The sequence below is a fragment of the Alosa sapidissima genome, chromosome 22, assembly GCF_018492685.1.
Source record: "Alosa sapidissima isolate fAloSap1 chromosome 22, fAloSap1.pri, whole genome shotgun sequence".
Lineage (NCBI taxonomy): Eukaryota > Metazoa > Chordata > Actinopteri > Clupeiformes > Clupeidae > Alosa > Alosa sapidissima.
This window is the reverse complement of record NC_055978.1, coordinates 18,368,861-18,392,875: the sequence shown is the minus strand read 5'-3', so window position 1 is coordinate 18,392,875 and position 24,015 is coordinate 18,368,861. Positions and strand designations below refer to the sequence as shown.

Genomic DNA, 24,015 nt, shown 5'->3' with positions numbered 1-24,015 from the left:
CCGAAATGAGCCGCCCCCACTGCCCCATGTACCTGTTCCAGTACACAGGCTCGTAATCCAGCAGGAACCAGCAACTGGAAAATGTCAGATTGTCTATCGGGGGCTCGCCAGTGCCTATACAACAGTCCTTGACGTGCTACTATTCCCGGCCACTGTGAATAAATCCCTTTGGTCTCTGGATCGAGTGCTGATACGTCAGTCCATGGCGGTCGCTGACCGGCTTCCACCGGATCCATGACCACACTCGGCCGAGCGTGGCGTCCTCCGATTGCGACTTCCGGATCTCCTCCCTTGACATCACGTCCACCAGCGACTGCGCGTCCATGGCCCCAGCTGCCGCTCTGCAGTGCTGTGTTGTGGCGTTGGGCTGCGGTGCGCTGTCTCCAGTCTCTCGATCACTGTAGCTGGTAGCGGAAGGCGGCGAGACGACCTCGGGGTGCTGCTGGCGAGCGTTGACTCTCTCGCTGGCGTGAAGCTGGCGAGCGGTGGCTCTCTTGATGGCGCGGCACTGGCGAGCGTTGAGTCTCTCGCTGGCGTGCTGCTGCTGGCGAGCTGCTGCTGGCGAGCGTTGGCCCCCTCACTGGCGTGCTGTTGGCGAGCGTTGACAACAGCGACTCTCTCTCTCTCTGCCAGCGGTGATGCAGCCTGTAGCCGACGAGCGGGCTCCGGTTGAGCCGCGGCCAGGCTCCTCTCCTCCCTCCGGTGGCAGTGCTGGCACTGGTCTGCTGCACACGGACGCCTGGACAGGGCGTCCGCGTTGCCGTGAAGGCGACCCGCCCAGTGTCGAATCTCCATGTCATAGTCCTGGAGCGCCTCCAGCCAGCGAGCCAGCTGGCCCTATGGTTCTTTGAAGTTCAGCAGCCAGGTGAGCGATGCATGGTCCGTTCTCAGCAGGAACTGTTTGCCGTAGAGGTAGGTTCGGAAATGGCGCACTGCCACCACCACAGCCAACAGTTCTCTGCGGGTCACGCAGTAGTTCTTCTCCGCTCGGTCCAGTGAGCGGCTGAAGTATGCGACCACCTGCTCGCCTGCTTGAGAGAGGACGGCGCCGACGCCCACGTCGCTGGCGTCGGTGTCCAGGATGAACGGCAGTTGAGGGTCAGGGAAAGCGAGCACTGGGGCCTCACACAGCGCCCTCCGCAGCCGCCGGAATGCCGCGTCGCACTCTCGCGTCCACTCGAAGAGCTGGCCTTTGTGCGTCAAACGATGCAGCGGGCTGGCGACTGTAGCAAAGTCCCAGATGAAACGCCGGTAATATGACGCCAGGCCCAGGAAGCTCCGCAGCTCAGCACCATCGCGCGGAACAGGCCAACGTCTCACCGTCTCCACCTTAGCTGGGTTGGTGGCCACTCCGGTGGCCCCCACGACATGGCCCAGGAATCCAGTTTGCCTCCGGAACAGGTGGCACTTTTTCGGGTGCAGTTTGAGCCCAGCACCCCGTATGGCGTCGAACACCTTTTCCAGACGTCCTATGGCACCGGTGAAGTCTGTTGCATGACACAGGATGTTGTCCAGGTAAACCACGCAGCATGTTCGTGGAATGCCCGCCAGGAACGCTCCATCAGCCGCTCAAAGTTCGCTGGCCCGTTGCATAGGCCGAACGGAAGTACCCGGAACTGCCACAGCCCTTGCCCGATGGTAAACGCTGTCTTCGGCCGAGCTTCCGGGGCTAGCTCAATCTGCCACTGCGTAAGTCCAGCGAGCTAAACCAGCAGGAGCCGGCAATGCTGTCCAGCGCATCGTCAATGCGGGGGAGCGGGTAGGAGTCTTTCCGGGTTACCTGGTTGAGGCGCCTGTAGTCAACACAGAACCGCCACGAGCCGTCCTTCTTCCGGACGAGTACAGCCGGCGCAGCCCAGGGACTACTGCTTGGCTCTATCACTCCTGCCGCGGCCATTTCCTTGATCTTTTCTTCAGCTGCTTGTCGTTTGGCGAACAGTAAGCGATGAGGCTGAAGTCGGATGGGCCGAGCATTTCCGGTGTCGATATTGTGTTGGACCAGGCTCGTTCGGGTGCAGTCCTCATCTCTTGCAGCGAAGATGTCGGTGTACGCTGCTAGTAGTCTCCGCACCTGGCTACCCTGTGCTTCCCTCACAGCTACGAGTGCAGAGTTCATTTACGGCTTGCCTTGTCTCTAAAGAGGACCGCGCTCTCTGAGCGGAGAGTGGTGTTTGCTCAACCCGCTCTCTTGGCTCCTCCCTGGTGAGCGTGAGCTGAGCAGTGGCGGCCTCAGCGAGCGGACCTGGATGAGACCTGTTGTTTTCGCGGGCTTGAGTTTCACGGGCTTGTGTGGGGAGGGGCGGAGACTCAGCAAGCGGACCTGGATGAGACCTGTTGTTTTCGCGGGCTTGAGTTTCGCGGGCTTGTGTGGGGAGGGGCGGAGTCTGGTATGACGAGTACTCTTTGCGAGTTCGCTTCCTGCGGACTTGTGTGGAGCGAGTTGGAGAGTTCTTCGTCGCGCCAGCTCTCCGCACTTCATGCTCTGTTTTCCCCGCCGTGTGCAACACTACGCTGCTCGTCCCCAAGTGTAGTGTGAACCGGGAAATGTCCACCACAGCCCCCCATTTCTCTAGCACGTCCAGGCCGAGAATGCAATCATCCTGAATGCTAGCTAACCAAAGCCGGCGGCTCGCCGTCTCACCGTTGATGCACACGCACACCACTTTTTGTCCATACAGTTCCGCTCGCTCTCCGGTAACTGTTGTGATGCGCGTTTTTGTCTTTTCCCAGCCTCTGGGTCTGGCTACCAGCGTGCCGGGTAAGAGACCGGGGCGCACAAGCGAGATGGTGGAGCCAGTATCGATCAAGGCGCGACACCGAGTCCCATCTAGTGTGCAGTCCACATACAGTCCTCTGGTTTGGCCGAGCTGGCCCAGCCGTATGCAGTCCATAGCCCCTCCCGCCGTGCCACCTTCTTCTAGTAACTGGGGCGCGAGCGTGAGGGGTGCCGGGGCTGGGCAGTACCACGCGATGTGTCCCGGCTCGCCACACCGGTGGCATCCGTCTCCACTGGCCGGCCTCTTCCACTCGCGTGGGCAGCGTTGTGGTGGCTGTGCCGTGGTCTGCCGCGTCACCTCCAGTTCCTCCCTGTCTTCCTCCATCGATGTCTGGCGTACGCAATGCCTCGACTCTGTTGTGTGGAAGATGTTTTCCACCCGTTCGGCTTCCGCGAGCGCCACGGACAGCGAGCTGGGGGCGCTCAGGCGAAGGTGTTCTTTTAGCCGCTCTGGGTGGATGCCTCGCACGAACGCTTCCAGTGCCATCTCTTCATGTAGACCCTGGCTGCACGTTGGGTAGCCCCGCCGGGCATACAGCTGCAGGTCAGCCGCGAACTTGCCCAGTCTCTCGTCCTTGTGTCGCCGTCTGGAAGCGAGTTGTTCTCTGGCATCGCTGATGAAGATTCTCTGGCCGAATCGTCGTTGCAGAGCTGCTTCGATTGCGGTCCAGCTTACTTGCTCCGCCGGTGGCAGGTCTTCTAATACTTGTAGCGCGTCCCCCTCCAGAGCCAATGCCACCTGTACGCCCGTTCTCTCCGCCGACCAGCCATTCAGCTCGGCTGCCAGCCGGACCTGTACCAGGTATGTCGCCAGCGGCCTTTCGCCATTGTAGCGGGGCAACTTTACGCTGGGGCGCCCTTCTACCGCCGCCGTCGCACCGGGGACCGGCCGGTTTCCATCGCTCCCGTGTGGAGCGGGTTCAAGTGGCGGGATGCTGCCATCAGCCCGGTTCGTTCCCTCCTGTGGCCGGGGGCGGGTCTCTTCGTCACGGTCACGCTGCAGGCTGGCTCCGTCTGCTGGGCCCAGCAGGTGGCCATGGGCGAGCGCGCTGTCGAAGAGCCGTCTTGGCAGGAAACTCATCATCGCCAGGGCATCAGTTGCAGCTTTCTCCTCCCGTCCAGTAGGGGTCGTCATCCCACTTCTGACACCAATGTAACAACTGCGAAGTTGTCTTTGAATGGTCTTTATTGGTTACGCACCAAAACACACAAACGTCATCACACAGGCAACACAAGGGAGGTCAATTAAACAAGCACGATACACAAACAGGGTAGTCACATACAATACACGGGGTAAACACATGAGGTACAACATAAAGAAAGACTATACCAGCTAACACATACATGACAAGGTAAACGCAATTACTCATACTAAAACCAACATCAACATTACACACACACACATACACTGCACAGCATTATGGGAGTTCAGTCATGAACCAGCTAGGCTCAGTTCACTACAATATTGAGATGTAGGCCTATCCGACCAGATTTCCAGCTTAGTGCCTTAGCCGACAGTGCGTGGAAACAGTGGTTATGCAACTGCCATGATCACACACACTAGTGTGCTTGAGTGAGAGCCAGGTGTTATTATTATGACCACCGCTGGCGTAGATGACCGCCGTTAGGCAGTCGTGGCCTACTGGTTAGGGCTTCGGGCTTGGAACCAAAGCGTTGGCGGTTCGATCCCTGACCAGTGGGAACGGTTGAAGTGCTCTTGAGCAAGGCACCTAACCACTCACTGCTCCCCGAGCGCCGCTGTAGCAAGGCAGCTCACTGCCCCGGGTTAGTGTGTGCTTCACTGTGTGCTCGGTGTGTTCACTAATTCACGGATGGGATAAATACCAAAGAGACCAAATTCCTTGTATACACAAGTTTACTTGGCCTAGAAAATTTACATTTACGATATACATTTACAGATAGCGTAGCCTTCATTTAGGGATTGGAAAATGAAAATGCAATACTATACTGCTTTAAATGCCCCTATCTTCTGTTGAGATGTTCTGAATTGCACAAAATTCCATGTGTATGATTAACCTGATATCCTCTGGGGGTATGCCAAGTTTTGTGGAATTTCCTCCATGGGGGCATAAAATAAATTAATTTATGTGTAAATTTAGTGACTGTACACCCATCGGCCTGTAGATGGTGGTGTTGAGCGAAGGTTGCTGGATGATGGAGAGGAGCTACAAGACAGGACTGTCTCACACACACTCTCTCTCTCATACACACCATACACACACACACACACACACACACATAAACACTCACAAAAACAGTGTTACACACAAAAACAATTGCTACCAATGAAGGGTTGGCAACCCCTCAAAGGCAAAATAAAGTGTTTCAACCAATAACCGACGAGAGTTTTAATTGCACGGGAGGGAGGGGGAGGGAGTAGCGAGCTAGCTCTCTGTTTTGTGTGAACATCAACAGAAGTGACGTATCCCTGCTATCGCTGATACAACCTTTAAAGGGAACTTTGCCGTTTTTTAGCTTAATTTACCTTAACTGAACGGCTTCGGAGTCATTGAAATGGTTATATGACTTTTTTGAATGGTGGCCGTCTCGCTTCCCCCTAGCGCCTGTGAGCGGAAAAACCCCCCTTGCAACTTTGGGCCGGCGCGCCAATGGCCGCAGAGACAGAAAGTCTGGAAGCCTCGCGATGTGATAAATTGCTTTACAGCACATGCCCACTAGGCACCAACTAGAACAAGGTAGCGATGGAGTTTCTCAGACATTTGTCATGGCAGAGCCAGTGAAAAGAAGCAGAAAGCGAGTAAACCGTTGTCGGAGGGACAGGGAAAGAGGAAACGACAGACTGACCGAGCGAGAACTGTCGTAAAATATATACTCTGAAGCTGTAGGGGGAGCTCTGCAGAGAAACCTGCGAGCAAAAAGCGAGAAAACTGTGAAGAAATTGCCAAAATTGCATAGTTTCTCATTGTTTACTGTAAAAGTTATTGTGCTGTCAATATATTGTACAACACCCAATAGCGAAATCTAAGGCAACGAAATACATAGCAGAGTACGCTATTCGGAAACACAGATATCTGTTCACACCGATGCTACAAACATGCCAATCAGAGATTTCTGGGCACGTGCCCCAGTATTAAACTGCTGTGCACCAGTAAAATCTCAAGTCCAGGACGGAGTACTCGTCACACAGATATCATACAGATATCACGTGAACAAGTGGAATCAAAGCTTTCCAATGAGCGAGTTGCTGTGATAAATAGTTCAATTTTCATTAAATGTAATCATATTAGCATTCTGTACACATCTCTGCACATCCATTAGTTTCAGTGAAATATCTCACAAACTTCACTCAACGCATGGGAAACTGTATATCACAATAAACAGCAGGCCTTACCGAATACCAGGATATAAAGCATGCATCTGTACTACAAGCGGTTCCCGGGTAATCCGGTTTTTAAATTGCAACACATTTCTACATGGTCTCCAACTTTGGGCCAGAATTATAATTTATTTTTATCTTAACTATTTATGTCAGTACAAACATTTTTGTAAATTGCTTAGCCAGAGTATCCCACCACCATGGTTCTTATATTGCTAGATTACAGACAATCCCACTTACATATGAATATATATTTTTTTCGTAAATGCAAAAATATGAAGAAAGCAATCATGAGATGCAAATTATTTTTTCTTGAAAAAGGCTGACATAATATTACATAAGACAAATATTATCACATCATAGGCTACTTTCCCAGATATGGGTATCTCAGACTGTCCTGAAAAAGGAAGATGTAGCATGTAGATGGCCATATAACTCAATGACAAATATAACTCTTAGATTAATAGCTGAACAACACAGGTGACCACTAGGCTACTGCATATTTTCATTTAGTGCTGAAATGTACACTATTTTGACCATTTCTGAATTGTGAAACACAACACAATGCTTTGTGGTTGTGAACTTATTACATCATCATAACTATTACACCGTTCTGGCTCGTCAGGCTAATTACACCTGTGTGTATGGTTAAAATTCTAAAATAATTTAGGCTACAGCACAAATATTTCCATCCATATATAAAAAGAATCAAGTCCTCTGAATTTATTTTCAAAGTGCACCAGATTGATGCATTTAAACGTTGAAATATTGTGCCCTTGTGCGGCTCTAGGTCTAGTGACCCTGTAGGCCTATTATATCCATAGCCTTAAGTCTTTCTTCAGTGATTAGCAAGCTACCACCAGAAACCAACAATCAAGACCTGTGCGTGCTCTCTCTCCTGCTTGCGTGTTGTAGATTTGTTTCAGTACTTTCTGTCTGCTTTCCTTTTGCAATCTCGTTTTTGTTTAGGCTATCTTGCGCGCTTAGTACGCCTCTAGAATCACTGGTCAGTATAGAACTGATTTGTCTTTGTCGCTGGCATTTGTCCATCTTTTAGATAACTATGTTGGGTGGGACAAACACCACCGTTTTGAAAGATGAGGGTTACAAGTCCCCCCTGCCCACCCCCTAATAAACGTCCCTGCCTAAATACAGTAGGAGTAGTCTAGCCTACTGTCCCTTTGCATGAATACATCTTCAAAGAATAACTGGGTAGGCTATTTGCTGTCAAAGCCACTTACGCCACTTGACTTGGCGTGATAAACTTGATATTACTTGATAGACCTTTGATTACTTGATAGTCATGTAAAATCACTGTGTAGACTACTCGTTAAAAGTTACATGCATGTCATAAAGAGGCAAATTGAGAAATAGGGGCATAGGAAGTCATAGCACGAGATCGTGCACCTAATGCGCAAGACGGCGTCATCTCGCTCCCCTCCGTTTTCCGCTTTTTCATCGAGCTTGTGTTTATCTAGAGAGCGTAGAAAGCTGTAGCCTAAACGTCTCTCCACCCCTTTTTATTCTGTCGAAGGTAGTCTAGTCCAGTGAGCATTCTGAACGCCGTTTATTAGCCTATGCGCATTATATCTCTGTTAGGAGGACTTAAAACATGCATGCGCTTCTTCTTGTCGTTTACCACAATGGATTTTAAATCTGAGCTTCTGAAGTCAATTTGGTACGCGTTCACCTCTCTAGACGCCGAGCGCTGCGGAAAAGTTTCAAAGTCTCAGCTCAAGGTGAGTCAACCTATCACAGGAAAGAATGTGGTCAGAATTTGTGCGCTCTCAGACTATTTTCCCTTTTAAAAATAAATAAACTTGATGTAGGCGTCAGCATGGCAGACATTTCATCAGAATTTGTATCCGCAGCATCGCTTCCAGCTCAAGTCCATTTTAGTATCTTAGTATGCTCTGTTGTAGTGGCTGGGTCCTTGAAAAACACTTAAATAGTTGCCTAGTCTATGTTGCTTATGCTTAGCCTGCTATGCTTAGTTTTCTCGTAGACTGAGAGTTGTCACCCTTGGAAGGTTTTGTGGTAGACCAAAAAAGAACACTCATCCAGAGAGGGGAAAAACACACTGGTGCAGGAATGCTCCTGAGCATTAGCAAAATATGCACTCCACATTCACAAGTATAATGACACACACCAGAGAGCGAGAGAGAGAGCTCATCTAAATATTATGCTGTGTAAGCTATTTCTCTATCGTGTTTGGTGGAATGTAGAAGTAGGTATTGTGTTGTTAATGCTTAACTTCCACCATGAGAGATATTTGATCTCCATCAAACACACACACTCACACAGACAGACACACACCCACATGCTGTTTCCCCTACACTCCTGTCTGTGTCTTGTTGAGACATGCCAACGTTGGCCCTTTGGGCATAAGACCCACCTCCCACATGCAAGTGTCCAGGCATGCTTGTGTCAAGAAAGGAAAACATAATCTGAAGACTGAAGCCTTTAGATTTCAACATTCCTTTGGTGTCTATTTTGAACTATTTGTATATATTTTTTTTTGTATACTGTTTGTGTTCGTGTTCGTCCATCCATGTGTGTGTGTGTGTGTGTGTGTTTATTTGTGTGCAATTTTGTGTGGGTCTGGACATGTGTCTGTGAGTCTATGTGTGTATGTGCGTGCGCATGTATGCTTGAGTGTACTTATGCATGTGAATATTTGTGTACTAAATGTGCATTTCTGTATATATGTTTGTATGTGTGGGGTGTGTGTGTGTGTGTGGTACAGGTCCTCTCTCACAATCTCTACACTGTCCTGAACATCCCGCACGACCCTGCGATCCTTGAGGAGCATTTCCAGGACGATGACCACGGCCCTGTGTCCAACCATGGCTACATGCCTTACCTCAACACCTACATCCTGGCAAAGGTCACTGGCCACTCCCAGCCATCCGCCCATTAAAAACACACAGTCCAAACATAGCTAAGCTCTCGTCCATAGAAAGATAGAGAAGTCCAAAGGTTTCAACACAAGAGTTAGCATCATGGTCTGCATGTGGGTGGGCTATAGCTCATTCCTTACAATCTAGTCAGTGTCAAGACAGTGTAAGAACTTACTGAGCTGTATTTTTGTATTTTGTAATTATAAGGGTCTATCTCCAGAAGGCATATCAACTCAAATTCAAACTCAAAAAAATGTTTTGTTGACAAAATCTGTTTATGACATACCTGTTATGACATACAACACAACCCTTTTAGCATTGTCTGTGCCCCCCCCCCCCCCCCCCCTAGAAAAGCGCTATATAAATGTAATGTGTTGTTGTTGTGTGTGGTGGATTAGGCCAAGGAGGGGACCTTCAACAAGGAGATGTTTGACGAGCTGTGCTGGATGATGACATCGAAGAAGAACTACAAGCCCACCGTGGAGAACGGCCTGTGCTCGGGGAAGAATTGCTTCAAGCTGTTCTGCCTGTTCAACCTGCTGTCAGAAGACCGCTACCCACTCGTCATGATCCCGCAAGAGGTGATTGTCTTGGGGGGGGGGGGGGTAAACTCATTTTTACTTCTCTCTTGGTGGTGGCTTAGGGTGGCCCACACCTTTTTGTGGGTTCTGACCACAGGAAGTGCCCATTTTAAAACCCGCAAGAACACTTCTCGCCATAGGAATCATAATCGTACAGTGTTGAGGTTGTTGTCATACAATGAACACAAACAAAACCTAAGTTCAATTATTCTAGTGGCGTTGGCATCTTCATTTATCAGGTAATTACAGTTTCCATTTAGTCAAGTATCTCGACCTTGGGGTAATCCTAACATTATCTAGAAATGATCTGGTTTATCGGTCTAGTGTGGGTGTTGCCTCCAGAAGTAAATGTCTTATTTTGTTGTGCTTGATATTGACTTCGCAATCAAAGTGCAACGGTTACATCAAGGTGTATCAAAAGAGAAGCTAGAAACTAGAGTGCAGGTGTGTTAAGATAGTAAATGTGGTCTGTTTTCACTCCAATACATTTATTCTGCACTTGGTGCCAACTCGCAGGAGGTTTTTCGATGGGTAAAGACAGCTACACAGCTACCTTGATCCGACTTGATTTGAAGAAGTATAGAACACCAAACACTGAACTCAGCCCCAACCCCAATATGTCTTTTTTCCCTGAAGTGAACACACATTCGTGTGGAGAGTGTGAGGCCCAAAGAGGAAGTTGGGGGGGGGGGGGGGGTGGGGGGATACAGAGCGCAATCATTCACTGGAAAGGATGATAGAGAAAACATGGAGAGAGATAGAGATGCAAAGGTGGAGAATAAAAATAAAAGAAAGGAAGGAATACATGTGTAAAGGAGAATGTGCAATGTGTGTTGAAAGACTGAAAAGGAGTGGAAGACGGTGACAGGAAATAAACTGGAAGTCCTGCGACAGAAACAGATCTGAAGGGTGTGGGCGGGTTGAGGTCACATGGTAGAAAATGATGATTGCTTAATTTTGGTTTCCTGTACATTATAAGACAGACAGACAGACACACACACACATTCCAGTGATGTTATCTGTAGCAGAAAATATGTGCAGATATGGTGCAAGCTTCTACTTGTAACCACAATGACTGACTGACTAACTCCTTTCCTTTACAACTGATAATTTGTGTGTTATTTTTATTTTTTTTTTACTTTTTGAAAAGCAGTGTTATTATGAATGAGGGCACGCATTTTGTCTTCACATATGTCAGACACAGAACATGGCTATTTTATTCACCAAACACAATAAACTTTTTAAGTTATGTAAGTTATTTGTATACAGTATAAAGTATGTACTAAAGTAAACTGGTAAAATGTGAAATGTATTTTTAATTTAATTTTTATTTAATTGTCTATTTAATTGTCTCTGTGCCCATATTAGTCTTCACAGTGGCAATAATGTTGAGTCTAATTCAATGTCTACTGAATTGGACAGGTGGAGTATCTGCTGAAGAAAATCTCCACAGCAATGAACGTGGAATGGGATGGTGACCTCTTGGAGGACCTGCTGTCCCAGGAGGCCTCAGTACAGGATGGCATTTCGGTGTGGGACTTCCTGGAGTTCGTGGACACGGGGCGTTTCATGAGGATAAACTGCAGGGAGGCCTTTAGTCTGGCTCTGGACGAGGTCTTCATGGAGATGTACCACAATGTCCTCAAGAAGGTAGGCCCCCCAACCCCCACCCCAAGGTGGGACCATAACTAGCATAATTAACTTTAACCACTGACCTCACTGAACAGTGTCCCCAAAAAGGCGGACACTCCAACAACCCAGGAACAGCGCAAAAAAGTAGTTGCTGCGTTGTGTGTATGTGAGCTTGCTGTCCTGCGCCTGCACTTTGTGGTTTTGTTACAGCGGCAGATCACTTGCTCCTCCTGTACAAAAGCATAGTCCAGCCCATACTCCTCTACTGCCTTCCCTGCTTTTTCAACATGCTAACTGCTGCCAACAGAAACAGACTCACACGCATCACCCATACGGCAGCCAAGGCAATAGGCCTCCCCACCCCTAATTTATCAGACCTCAACAGCACACTCACCAAGAACAGAGCACGGACCATCGCTCATGACCTCACCCACCCCCTCAATCCCTTCTTCATTCTGCTTCCATCAAAACGCAGATATAGGGCTATGGGGTGGAAGCGAGTACGCTTCGGGAAAAGCTTTGTGCCCTCTGCAATAGCAGCACTTAACAACAGATCACAGCGGTGATGGATCACTGTGCCGCCCTCATTACTCTGTAATGTCAACTGGGGATGGTTTTCCTGTTTGTATCTGTGTAATGTGATGTATATGTGCTGGGTGATATATGTGGGTGGGGTATGTGGTGGCAGGGTGGTGGGTGGTGGGTGAAAAACCGTGACTGTGTGTATCTATGTATTTCACGTCTGTGAGGCTTGTATGGTATGTGAAAACAAATTTCCTATGTAAGGACAAATAAACTAACTAACTAACTAGATTGGTAACATGTGGCGCAAGATGTAGTGGGTTTTAGAGTGTGTCAGTGTCATGCTACAGTATTTACTTAACTAAGCAATACAGTACAGCCACTTCCTCTACAGTGTATTCCCACAGACTGTGTTACCCTGAGCCTTAGTCAAGCCAGTGATGTCACAGAACTGGGCATACCACAATGTCCGCAGTCCAAGATGACCAAGGTTTCAATTCTTCACACAGTCTTCATGATCTGATGTTCTCACATGATAATCGTTGGCCTAATGACTATCATGTACTCATCTGTACCCAGATGTAATGGACATAGCTGTGCATTTCTCCTTATATGGTTGTTATGAATGAGTTTCATACATGATCTTCTTTTGATCTGGGGGCAGCTGTAGCCTACTGGTTAGCACTTCGGACTTGTAACCGGAGGGTTGCCGGTTTGAACCCCGACCAGTAGGAACGGCTGAAGTGCCCTTGAGCAAGGCACCTAACCCCTCACTGCTCCCTGAGCGCCGCTGTTGATGCAGGCAGCTCACTGCGCCGGGATTAGTGTGTGATTCACCTCACTGTGTGTACACTGTGTGCTGAGTGTGTTTCACTAATTCACGGATTGAGATAAATGCAGAGACCAAATTTCCCTCACGGGATCAAAAGAGTATACAGTATATACTTATACTTACTTATACTATGATCTTCTTTTGAAACACATTCATGCAAATGCAAGTCTGCTGTTGTCAGGTTAAAGGTGGATTTTAATTGACGGGGTAAATGGGTGTAGCCAGGATTACTTGGGAGGAGAGAGAGAGGCTATCATCAAATATCCAACCCATGAATCACCAAAACGAACAAGATGTCCGTGGATTAATGGTTAACCGTTGTAATGTAATAGTAATGTTGTAATCGTAAGAGTGGTTGCCATAGCTATGTTTAGACACAGATAAAAAGCCATCACGGTGTCCTCCCTTGTTTTATCCCATGGCAGATAAAACAGAGACTTTAGTTTATAGAGTAGTAAATGCATGATGCATGATTTAGCCACATCAGCGTTGTTAGGACTAGTAGCCTGGAGCAATATTATGGGAACACCTTCCAGTGAATACTTGCTGGCAAAGTGCAGAAGTGCATAGTTTCAATGTTGTACACTTTTCCTGGGTTCTACATAGGTTCAAAGGTCAAACGGGGAGCAAACTTTACACAATGTGACATTTTATGCTGACGCTCTGCTAAAAGGTTTTTCTGAACTCAAAAAAAGCTAAAAAAAAAATCTTCAAGAGAGGTCTGTGGTAGGAAATTTGACATCATAACTACCGCTTCTCCATTTTGTTTGTTGTGATTGTTGTTGTTGTTTACCCCTCTCAGGGTTACATGCTGAAGAAGGGGCATGTGCGTAAGAACTGGCAGGAGCGCTGGTTCGTGCTGAAGCCTGGCCTGATGTTGTACTACGTGGGGGAGAACCTGCGGGAGAAGAAGGGGGAGATCACACTAGACCAGAACTGTGTGGTGGAGGTGCTGCCCTCTCGCCTTCAGGCCTAGCGCGTTACATTCATCTGATGTTTTTATGTTCCTCAGATCCTCATACCGATTCTCATTCTCCATCCTTCCATCCATCCATCCATCTGTCTGTCCATCCATCTGTCTCTGTCTCAGACCCTTCCTGATAGAGAGGGGAAACGCTGCTTGTTTTGTATCAAAACTCCAGGAAGAACATTTGAGATGAGTGCCTCAGACCAGAAACAGAGGGTAGAGTGGATCCAAGGTGTGTGTGTTTGTGTGTCTGTGTCTGTGTTTGTGTGTGTCTATGTGTGTGTGTGTGTGTGTGTGTCTGTCTATGTCTTAGGGGAAAAAAACCATCCTAGTTAGTTAGTTATCCTACTTTTCTTACCTTCTTTACATGACAGCCATTACACACGTAACACCTCTGTAACACCTATGTTCTCCTGCATCTTGGCTCCACTCTCTATCTCTCGGCTCTAACTCTCGGCTCTGCCCCTGTACCACAGCGACCCAGACTGCTCTGCGGCTTACGCAGGAGGGCAAGGTCTCGCTGCACGGGGAGCTGAAGCTGCGCCGGCGGGACCAGAGGGAGAGCAGCAGCAGCAGGCACAGCAGCCAGACGGAGGAGCCCGTCAACCAGGAGCAGAGCCAGGACCTCCAGAACGAGATCGACAGCATCATCCAGGTAGGAGATACCGCTATACGGGAGAGGAAGCCAGCTACGGAAGTGAGCAGGCCCAACTCTGTGAACGAGCGCATCATCCAAGTAGGACAATATTTTGTGAGAGGATGAACTGTGGACACAGTATACATGTGCGTGTGTGTGTATGTGTGTGTGCGTGTGTGTGTGTGTGTGTGTGTGTGTGTGTGTGTGTGTGTGTGTGTGTGTGTGTGTGTGTCTCAGCACCAGAAGGAGCTGGACAAACAGCGGAGAGAGAAGGAGCAGAAGGAGAAAGAGCAACAGCTGGAGCTTCAAAGAGAGCTGGAGCGAGAGCTGGAAGAGGTTAAGAAGGTGAGGTGTGTGTGTGTGTGTGTGTGTGTGTGTGTGTGTGTGTGTGTGTGTGTGTGTGTCTGTCTGTCTGTCTGTCTGTCTGACAAAGTTTAAAAGTGTGAGCAAGTGGATCATTTTCTCTCTGTGGCTGTCACAGGAAAAACAATGTCTGGTGGCCCAAATGTGCCAAATGGAGCAGGATGCAAAGCAGCAGCAGGAGAGGATTGAGGAGCTGCTTCTGACTCAGAAGATGCTTGAGAAAGCTCTCAATGACCAAGTGGAGGCTTGCCTAGAGGAGGAGACCAAACGCAAAGAGCTGGAAAGGTCTGAGAGCTACCACACACACACACACACACACACACACAGACACACACTTCCTTTAGTATGGAAGCATTCTTGATATTTTTTATTAATTGGAATAAAGACATTATTATCCATTACTATAATGCAGTTATTACATTATACTTTATCTGACTTATAATGTAAGTAAATAATACAGAATTACGGTGATTTTCTCCCCACTTCAGGCAGCTAAGTGAGGAACAGCAGAAAGCTGAGCAGTTACGGAGAGGTCAGGAGAGCACAGAGAGAAGCACGCCCAAAGTAAAGGAGGCCGAGGAGGTCAAGAATGACCACGAGGAGCAGGAGTCTGCAGAGAAGGAGGAGGAGAAGAATGCCTCACTGACCTCTTCCACTATCTCCAGCCTGACTCCACCTAAGAGCTGGTCTCCACCCCCCCTAGAGGTGATGACAGTTGCTGAGAGTGTACTGTTTAGGGAAATAGCCTTTAGATAGGACTTGTAATAGACAACAGACTTGTGTGTATGTTTGTGTCATACATTGTCCTTTTTCCCAGTCACTTTGGTGCATTTCTCGAATCATTAACGGTTGCAAGCAGTAAGTGCATTTCTCAAAAAAGTTTGTGCAAATTGCACCCTACAGTGGATTACTTGCAAAAACCATGTAACCTTATTCAGAATGCTTAGTTTATGTTCAACACTTTTGCATGTAATGACTCTCTGAACGAATACCTAAATGTCTTGGTGAAAAGGCCTATTCAACAGAGAACCTGTATAATGCATTTTGGACCAACGTGACATAAGCCATTGATAATGTAAAGAACAGCAGGCAATTGCACAGCAGCATTCACTATTTGTTCGAGGTAACAGAAAATTGGTTTTATGATTTGCACAAGTGACTAAATGATGTGGAGGTTAAAATAATTGTTTTGAGAATTTCAATTCTGATCTGATCTGCTGTAACACCATAATTTCCCTTTGGGCATCAATAAAGTAAACAGTTCTGTTATGGGGCAAACAGGGTATCGCACCCAACGACTCCAGGCCTGGTGGGTGCGTTAGTTCCAATAGAGTATCAGTCCTTCAGTCTAGAAAGAACTCGCACACCAATGTTGCCGATGCAATTTATTAGTCCAGTCAGTGGAAAGTGCAAAGTGCTCCCAAGTGCAATACATTTTCGGTCCCACTCAGACTGAGGATGGTCTGAGTGGAACCGAAAACGTTTTGCACTTTGGGAGCACTTTGCACTTTTCATCAATAAAAATAATCAATAATCTGTCTGTCTGTCTCTATCTCTGTATGCTGTTCTGTCACTCATTCTCTAATTCCAAATCTCCATCTGTTTCTATGCTCCTTTGCTTGGACAGAAACCCAAATCACCGGATGCTCAGCGAAACCAGAAGCAGTGGAATGTCCACTTGACTCGTCTCATGACACCTATCACACCCGGAGGTAAACAAACACACACACACACACACACACACACACACACACACACACACACACACACACACACACACACAAACACACACACACACACAGACACACACACGGCCGTAGCCAGGATTTTTCAAATACCGAGGTCAGAGGTGTCGCTAGAAAAGTTGGCCGGCCTGAAATGCTAGGGGATTCTTCGAGCCCTCCCACACGAGGGAAATAAAAAATAACCCTTTAAATTATGACTTCTGGTGAATTGTGTGTAAACTAATTGATACTGTAGATTGACAAATATATTTAATAATTTACAAAACTCAAGAGCCTTTTTCCAAATTGGCTTTGGATATTTATACTGGACCTTTCTCAATCTGAATGCTCTGCTTCTCCTCATCAACTTAGCAAATGTTGCATTCATAATTTGCATGGTCATAGGCTGCAGAGCTTGTAGGCTACCTTTACTTCTGACACAGTGACTGTCTTGACTCTTACTCACCTGGGGGGGGCCCTTCACCTATCATTTCCCTCTCTTCTCCTCCTCTTTCTCCTCAACTGCCTGATTTCTATCTCCTGTCTCCTGTATATGATTTCTTAAAACAATAAGTCTCTAAATTGCTGACCAATAATTGATATAATTTGACAATAGGTCATGTTTGGGCCATGAGATAATATCCATCACAACATTAATTATCTATCCTATATTGCATTAATATAGCTTCATTTTCAGTGCAGGTTAGCTTACTGCATCTCCACTGAATTTCAACATAACATTTTCATTACAGGTTAGCATCTCATTGGAGCCCTATATTGCATCTTTATCTTATTCAGCCATTACCTTTCTCACCTTCCCTCCTTCTCTTTGTCTGCTCCATCTTCTGCTGGCTTTCCAAACATTAACCTTGTTGCAGCCTTTTTGGTTAGGTGAATTAAGAAAGAACAATTCAGAAATGAACAAATTGTCAAGTTTATTTATTTTGGTCAATGGATTTGTGGGTATTGAAGCTTATGTGAGCTGTATTGCATTCGTTTATTAGTTTAGGACACACTCCGCGAAAGCGGAGTCGCCTCTACTTTCGTTGTCAGAGGTATCTGCAACGACGTGTCATGTGACGGTGCGTTGATTCAGGGATAATTTGCCTCGTCGGCTGTTGAAATGAAACTTGTAAAAAAAAAAATACTAGAACATGACCTCAGCGTCCTCTATGGTAGCTACGGCCATGCACACGCATGCACACACACACACACACACACACACACACACACACACACACACACACACACACACATTTTGAATCAATCTCCTCAGTATTGCTTTCCTTGTGGACTTAGGCACAGCGCCATGCACTCATCAATACCTCATAAGGCCAGTGCTAAGTGTTCTGAGAGATGAATTCTTCCTGTTCATGTTGTTTTCACCCACAGATCGGTCAGAGCACCGGCGTCCTTCCCCAATCCTCAGCTGCCCCATACAGGGTGAGGCTCTCACCAGCAATGAGTTCATCACCAAGTTCCAAGCAACACTCAAAAAAGAGAAAATAGTGGAGGACGAGGATGACTACTAGACACCGGCTGTGAACTACTAAGATCCCAGAGTTTCAGCCAATGGACCAGATCAAAGAGAGTGACCATTATAGATGAAGCCATGCAACCACTAGCCACAATCAGTTGCTCGAGATAGCATTATGTTCCCGTTACCATGCTATAAGAGGAAGCCAGGCTCGAACTTTCAGAGAGATTGGTGAAGAGTTTCGGGTATCAAGATTGCAGATACACCTTTCCAACCTTGTTCTGTTTTTTGACTGAAACACATTGTGAAAGTGCCACTGATTGCCTCATCCTGATCTGCTATCTGCTTAGAAAACAGTTACATTCGATTGCTGAATTGCTAGACTGGATATAGGCCTGAAAAGTAGCTCTTTAAAGACATAAATGTTTATGGTCAGTGTCCAGATTCAGCAACAGTATCAACACTAATTGTTGTTGCATGTCATTAAGGGACAGATTGGCCTTGCGTCAGTCAACTGTTTTACATTTTTTGTATTGTTGTAAATCTCTTTACTTTTATCTGAGTGCATTTGCATATAATGTCCATACTCAATTGAGTATTAGAATAGTAAAATTGTGTGTGGTAAAATATGAGGAAATACGTTGTGGTACATGTATGAGGAAATAGCATTTGTAGCCTAGGACTGCTGAATAAAATTAAATTAATAAAGTAACTGGTAACACTTTGGATAGATCTCTAACCTTAATCATAAATTAGTTAACAGATTGTCAACAGGTAATTTGATGATTATCTGAGCATCCGTAAATAGTCTGTGGGTGGACTATTTGAGTAAAGTATGACCAAATAATTTATTAAGAAAGTATTTATTGTATTACGATGTTGTATACCACCACACAACACAGAATGGCTGGCTCTCTAATAAAGCAAATATTCCACACGTCTAGGGCGATTATTGGAACTGCAGCGCCAGTCTTTAAAGACCTCACTAGATGGCGCTGTTTGATTTGTGGTTAGTTGATCAACAGCTCTAAAACTACAAAACAAGAATCAACATGGCGGCGCCCTTGTGTCACCCCATGGTATGTCATCTAAATTCGTAATTTATCTTCGTATGAACCACTAAATTGACAGGCTGGCTTAGCGAACATGCTGACATCTCCATAACAATAAAACAGGTAATCTTGTAGCCATGAGTTTTGGAGCACTTTTCAGACTCGGTGGTAGACAAACCTGTGTCTCCGAGCTTTCATCGCTCAGACAACTTTCAAACGGTGTTCGCCGTAGCTCGAAAAATGGGAACGACCCGCCTTCCACCAGTAATGTTACATCTCACGATCCAGAGATTGATGTTCCTGAGAAGCAACAGAGACCCAAAAGAGAACCGGGACAGGTGTCGGTCCTCCTCTTCCCAGGCCAGGGCAGTCAGTTTGTGGGTATGGGACGCGGACTGTTGAAGTATGGAGCTGTCCAGGACATGTTCTCAGTGGCGCGGAAGATACTTGGCTATGATTTGCTCTCTCTGTGCCTTAACGGACCCGAGGAGGATCTCATAAAAACAGTTCACTGTCAGCCTGCTGTGTTTGTCACGTCGCTTGCTGCGGTTGAGAGACTAAATCATGAAAACCCAGCCGTAAGTACTGTGTGTAGTGACAGGTTTGGCCCCAGTTAGCATTACTTTACTTTGGGGTCATTCCACGTCAGTTCAACCAGGGCCCACGCACTTAGGTCTCAAAAAATTCTGAAAAAATTACCAGGTGTACCTATGTTACCCAGGAGACACACTGTAAAATTACTCTTATGTAAGATCAATACTTTCCAAGATACAGCCAGTTTTACAGGGGGAGGGTGGTGTCGAGCCAGCCAGGAGATTTGTCCAGCCTCTTTTTTTTTGTCAAAGTTCACAAGCCCACAGCGCAAGAACTAAACCATGTAGGAGGCTCAAATTTTGCATGCTGGTACATAAATAGGAATAGTATGTAGCAAAATCGTTACGTTTGGTCTGCATAATCCTGCATGGTCATAGCTGTCCCTCAAAGTTGATACAAATTTTATTGGAGTTTTTGGCTGGGCTCTGTTTAAGCCTTCAGAAGACATATTTGTACTCAACATAGGCTCTTGATTTATTTTCCTTACTGAGATAAGTAGAAACACTCTCACAAAAAGCAATGAACAGAAAATAAATCCCTTCAGGGTCTGAACAGCAGACCTCACAAGTCTGAAAAATCATTTTGGTTATCATTTTCAGAGCACCCAAACACCTTGTGGGAATATACAAAGATTTTTTAAATATGTTTTTCCTTATTCTCCATGATCCCTTCTTTTTGAAAACACCAATTTGACTTGTCTTATGCAAATCTTTTCTTTTTTATTTTCCACCCTGAACATGGGCAAAATGCCCCATTGACATCAATATGTTTTATATAGAGTCACCACACTGCCACCTGTGGTTGTATAGAGTAACCTGTGGTAGCTCTATACAAAACATATTGATGTCAATGGTGCATTTTGCCCATGTTCAGGGTGGAAAGTGAAAAAGAAAGATTTGCATAAGACAAGTCAAATTGGTGTTTTTAAAAAGAAAAGATCATGGAGAATAAAGAAAAAAATATTTAAAAAATCTTTGTATATTCCCACAAGGTGTTTGGATGCTCTGAAAATGATAACCAAAATGATTTTTCAGACTTGTGAGGTCTGCTGTTCAGACCCTGAAGGGATTTATTTTCTGTTCATTGCTTTTTGTGAGAGTGTTTCTACTTATCTCAGTAAGGAAAATAAATCAAGAGCCTATGTTGAGTACAAATATGTCTTCTGAAGGCTTAAACAGAGCCCAGCCAAAAACTCCAATACAATTTGTATCAATTTTGAGGGACAGCTATGAACATGCAGGATTATGCAGACCAAACGTGACGATTTTGCTACATACTATTCCTATTTATGTACCAGCATGTAAAATTTGAGCCTCCTACATGGTTTAGTTCTTGCGCTGTGGGCTTGTGAACTTTGACAAAAAAAAGAGCCCGAACAAAATCGACACCCCCTCCCCCTGTAAAACTGGCTGTATCTTGGAAAGTATTGATCTTACATAAGAGTAATTTTACAGTGTGTCTCCTGGGTAACATAGGTACACCTGGTAATTTCTTCAGAATTTTTTGAGACCTAAGTGCGTGGGCCCTGGTTGAATTGACGTGGAATGACCCTTTGGCTAGTGTAAGACCAGTATGAGATGATGGGCACAATTTCCCATTTCTTTATGTTCTTAGGCCATAGAGAACTGCGTTGCTGCGGCAGGATTTAGTGTTGGGGAATTCGCTGCCTTAGTTTTCTCTGGTGCCATGGACTTCGCAGAAGGTTTGGACTTTTCTTAGAGTAATCACGTGAGTGTATGAAATATAAATGATAGAGTGGCTCTTACAAAGTTTTTACATTCTCTCTTTCTCTCTCTCTCTCTCTCTCTGTGTGTGTGCGTGTCTCTCCCTCTCTGTGTATGTCTCTCTCTCTGTGTATGTGCGCGTGCGTGTGTGTGTGCGCGCGCGTTTCCCTCCAGCTCTGTATGCTGTGAAAATTAGAGCCGAGGCTATGCAGGCAGCCTCGGAGCAGACGCCCAGCGGCATGCTGTCAGTCATTGGCAAACCACAGGCCAAGTACAACCACGCCTGCCTTCTGGCCCGGGAACACTGCCAGTCCCTGGGCATCCAAGACCCTGTCTGCATGGTGGCCAACTATCTTTTCCCAGATGGGAGAGTCATCGCTGGGCATCAGGAGGTAAATTTATTCACATGCGGTCTGTATTTTGGGACTTGTTACCAGAGGGGGGCCGGTTTGGACCCTGACCAGTAGGAACGGCTGAAGTGCCCTTGAGCAAGGCTCCTAACCCCTCACTGCTCCCCGAGTGCCGCTGTAGCAGGTAGCTCACTGCTTCGGGATTAGTTTGTGCTTCACCTCACTGTGTGTTCACTGTGTGCTGAGTGTGTTTCACTAATTCACGAATTGTGATAAATGCAGAGACCAAATTTCCCTCACGGGATCAAAAGAATATATATACTTATACTATACTTTTAGTATTAGATTATGGTACTTCTTCACAGGGGCACTGGTAGACAATTTGGAATAGAATATATAGTATTGGGTTCTCCTAGTAATGATAATAAAGTTGTATGGGGGCCCCTTGTCAGTGCAGGCCCTGGTCTTATCTTAGGTCCCCCATCTCAACCCCCAGTATTCATTTGGGCAGTACCACACATAATACAGTATGAATGCCTATACATGAATCTACATGCAACCTTTATTGATTTTAAGGAAGTGGTACAGTGGTGCTAAAGATCTTAATTTATTGATTGATAAGGCATGCATGATGCAATGTTTGATCTTTTGGGTGTACGCTGTTTATCACATTTGTGGTGAGATTGAGAGTCGGGTCATTCCATGACAAATCAGAAAAGGTTGTTGCTGCATCATCTCAGATTTTGTACAGACCCTCTTCTCTATATCATAAATGAGGCCTGAAAAATATTTCTGTTCAAATGTCTTCATATTTGTTTTTTCAGCCCTTGATACTACTTCAGTTTGACAGCCTGAAATGCACATTATCACAATCACAATGTTTGGGCATTAATCTCTTAAAAAGTATTACTCATAGCCAGTCCAAACATGATACAGTGGAAGACAAACATGTTCTCAGTATGACTGAACCATTTATAGTTTGCATGACATGCTCACTGAAGGCCCTCGATTAGGAAAAAGTGCAAAAATATTGGCATTAAAGACATTTGTTTTGTACACATTTGGTGTAAATCATTATTTTTTCCTAGTAGTCTAAGGGATGTCATGCGTTTTTTAGGCTAAAACATTTTTTGTCACTTACAGCAAACATCACCTCACCATCTGCTAGCTGCCTGTGTCCTGAATACACTGTAATAAAACACGATCTCTGTGGACAACCCAAGCTCCAAAAACGGCCACAAAACAACTTGGGCAAACCTTGCCCATAAAAAACGTAACGAACTGTTCCAGCAAATCACTGACGAGATGCACGTTTAGGAGAGTTTTAATTGCACGGGCGGGAGGGGGAGGAAGTAGCGAGCTAGCTTTCAGTTTTGTTTGAACGTCAACAGAAGTGACGTTACCCAGCATCGCTTAGAGTGCCTTTAAATATAATATTTTATAAATGTTCCCATATTTGAGTTCTCAATACGACCACATATTAAGGATAAAACCCTGGAGGATTGCGTTTTTCGGTCATTTTCAAAAGCTAGTAGGAACTTAAAAAAACCATGTGGAAGGAGCTCAGTGTATGGAAATTTAGTGTACAAAGTATCAATCTTGTACTATAAATAATTAGATATTATTTCCTATCTACAGTAAATGCTTTCTTTTCTCCGTGATTGTCTTTTTTTTCACACACACACACAGGCTCTGGACTTCCTGCAGAAGAACTCGCGGCAGCTGCACTTCATGCGCACGCGGCGGCTCCCTGTCAGCGGAGCCTTCCACACGCCACTGATGGAGCCGGCCGTGGAGCCGCTGCGAGCGACGCTCAAGGGCCTGGACGTGCGCCGGCCGGAGATCGCCGTCCACTCCAACGTGGACGGCAAGCGCTACATGCACGACAAGCACGTGCGCCGGCTCCTGCTCAAGCAGCTGGTGTCGCCGGTGAAGTGGGAGCAGACGCTGCACGAGCTGTTCGAGCGCGGCGAGGGGACGGCGTTTCCGCAGACGTACGAGGTGGGGCCCGGCAGACAGCTCGGGGCCACGCTGCAGAAGTGCAACATGAAGGCGTACAGGAACTACACGCACGTGGACGTCACTGTGACTGAGGATGAATAAGTAACAGCATAGAAGTAGACAAAGATAATGTGCTCATATATTCCCAAATGCCTACTACAGAAACACACACACACACACACACACACACACACACACACACACACACACACACATATGTAAAAGACTGGATTCACGTGGGTGTCAATAAACAATATGACAGAACACAATAAACTATTTTTTTACTCAAAGATCAATATGTCGATCAATTACAATGGACCTCAAGTAGGCATTTTGAAGTCAATACAAACATAGTGATTAGAATTCAGATTTTTTTTTTCAAAGCTATTTTTATTGAACAAGTTTAAATTTGTGTTTATAATCACATTCAAATTAGGATGGAATTGAAAGTCCAGCTTCCCTGATGTTGGAACACATGATTCTGTTTGATAACAAGCGTGGGGAGGGATACACACACGCACAGCC

The 24,015-nt window shown here is 46.2% G+C and overlaps 3 protein-coding genes and 1 pseudogene across 4 annotated transcripts in view; 2 read left to right on the top strand and 2 right to left on the bottom strand.

Moving 5' to 3' along the window:
• Nucleotides 1-297: 297 nt before the first annotated feature.
• Nucleotides 298-3,911, bottom strand: LOC121696805 (annotated as a pseudogene).
• A 3,663-nt stretch (nucleotides 3,912-7,574) lies between these two features.
• On the top strand, nucleotides 7,575-18,495 carry def6c (DEF6 guanine nucleotide exchange factor c). The gene is made up of 12 exons (XM_042078683.1): nucleotides 7,575-7,873; nucleotides 8,881-9,021; nucleotides 9,433-9,615; nucleotides 11,038-11,265; nucleotides 13,404-13,550; nucleotides 13,692-13,800; nucleotides 14,045-14,223; nucleotides 14,443-14,550; nucleotides 14,687-14,853; nucleotides 15,057-15,273; nucleotides 16,196-16,280; nucleotides 17,685-18,495. Exons 1-12 carry the CDS (start codon nucleotides 7,712-7,714, stop codon nucleotides 17,822-17,824), a joined length of 1,866 nt encoding a protein of 621 aa, XP_041934617.1. The 5' UTR covers nucleotides 7,575-7,711; the 3' UTR covers nucleotides 17,825-18,495.
• A 304-nt stretch (nucleotides 18,496-18,799) lies between these two features.
• On the top strand, nucleotides 18,800-23,780 carry mcat (malonyl CoA:ACP acyltransferase (mitochondrial)). 2 transcript variants are annotated; one of them, XR_006026412.1, is made up of 5 exons: nucleotides 18,800-19,399; nucleotides 21,030-21,117; nucleotides 21,314-21,531; nucleotides 23,179-23,676; nucleotides 23,715-23,780. XR_006026412.1 is itself a non-coding variant. In XM_042078694.1 (4 exons), the coding sequence occupies exons 1-4, from the start codon at nucleotides 18,959-18,961 to the stop codon at nucleotides 23,590-23,592; spliced, it is 1,161 nt and encodes a 386-aa protein (XP_041934628.1). In that variant the 5' UTR covers nucleotides 18,800-18,958; the 3' UTR covers nucleotides 23,593-23,780. The 2 variants fall into 2 exon arrangements, 1 of the variants encoding a protein (XP_041934628.1); XM_042078694.1 differs by having other exon boundaries at nucleotides 23,179-23,780.
• Nucleotides 23,755-24,015, bottom strand: part of bik (BCL2 interacting killer) — a 4,374-nt gene continuing 4,113 nt past the window's right edge. The window contains exon 6 of the mRNA XM_042078697.1: nucleotides 23,755-24,015. This exon is cut by the window's right edge and continues 364 nt beyond it. The gene's annotated coding sequence lies outside the window, so the exon portion shown is untranslated.

What these genes read in the sequence shown, in the direction of transcription:
- mcat (XM_042078694.1), top strand. Translation starts at nt 18,959, where the DNA reads ATGAGTTTTGGAGCACTTTTCAGACTCGGTGGTAGACAAACCTGTGTC. An exon ending in TAAATCATGAAAACCCAGCC is followed by an intron (nt 19,400 to 21,029) that starts GTAAGTACTGTG and finishes TTATGTTCTTAG; the next exon opens with GCCATAGAGAACTGCGTTGC. An exon ending in TGCCATGGACTTCGCAGAAG is followed by an intron (nt 21,118 to 21,313) that starts GTTTGGACTTTT and finishes GTTTCCCTCCAG; the next exon opens with CTCTGTATGCTGTGAAAATT.
- def6c (XM_042078683.1), top strand. Translation starts at nt 7,712, where the DNA reads ATGCGCATTATATCTCTGTTAGGAGGACTTAAAACATGCATGCGCTTC. An exon ending in ACCAGAACTGTGTGGTGGAG is followed by an intron (nt 13,551 to 13,691) that starts GTGCTGCCCTCT and finishes TCTCTGTCTCAG; the next exon opens with ACCCTTCCTGATAGAGAGGG. An exon ending in AGATCGACAGCATCATCCAG is followed by an intron (nt 14,224 to 14,442) that starts GTAGGAGATACC and finishes TGTGTGTCTCAG; the next exon opens with CACCAGAAGGAGCTGGACAA.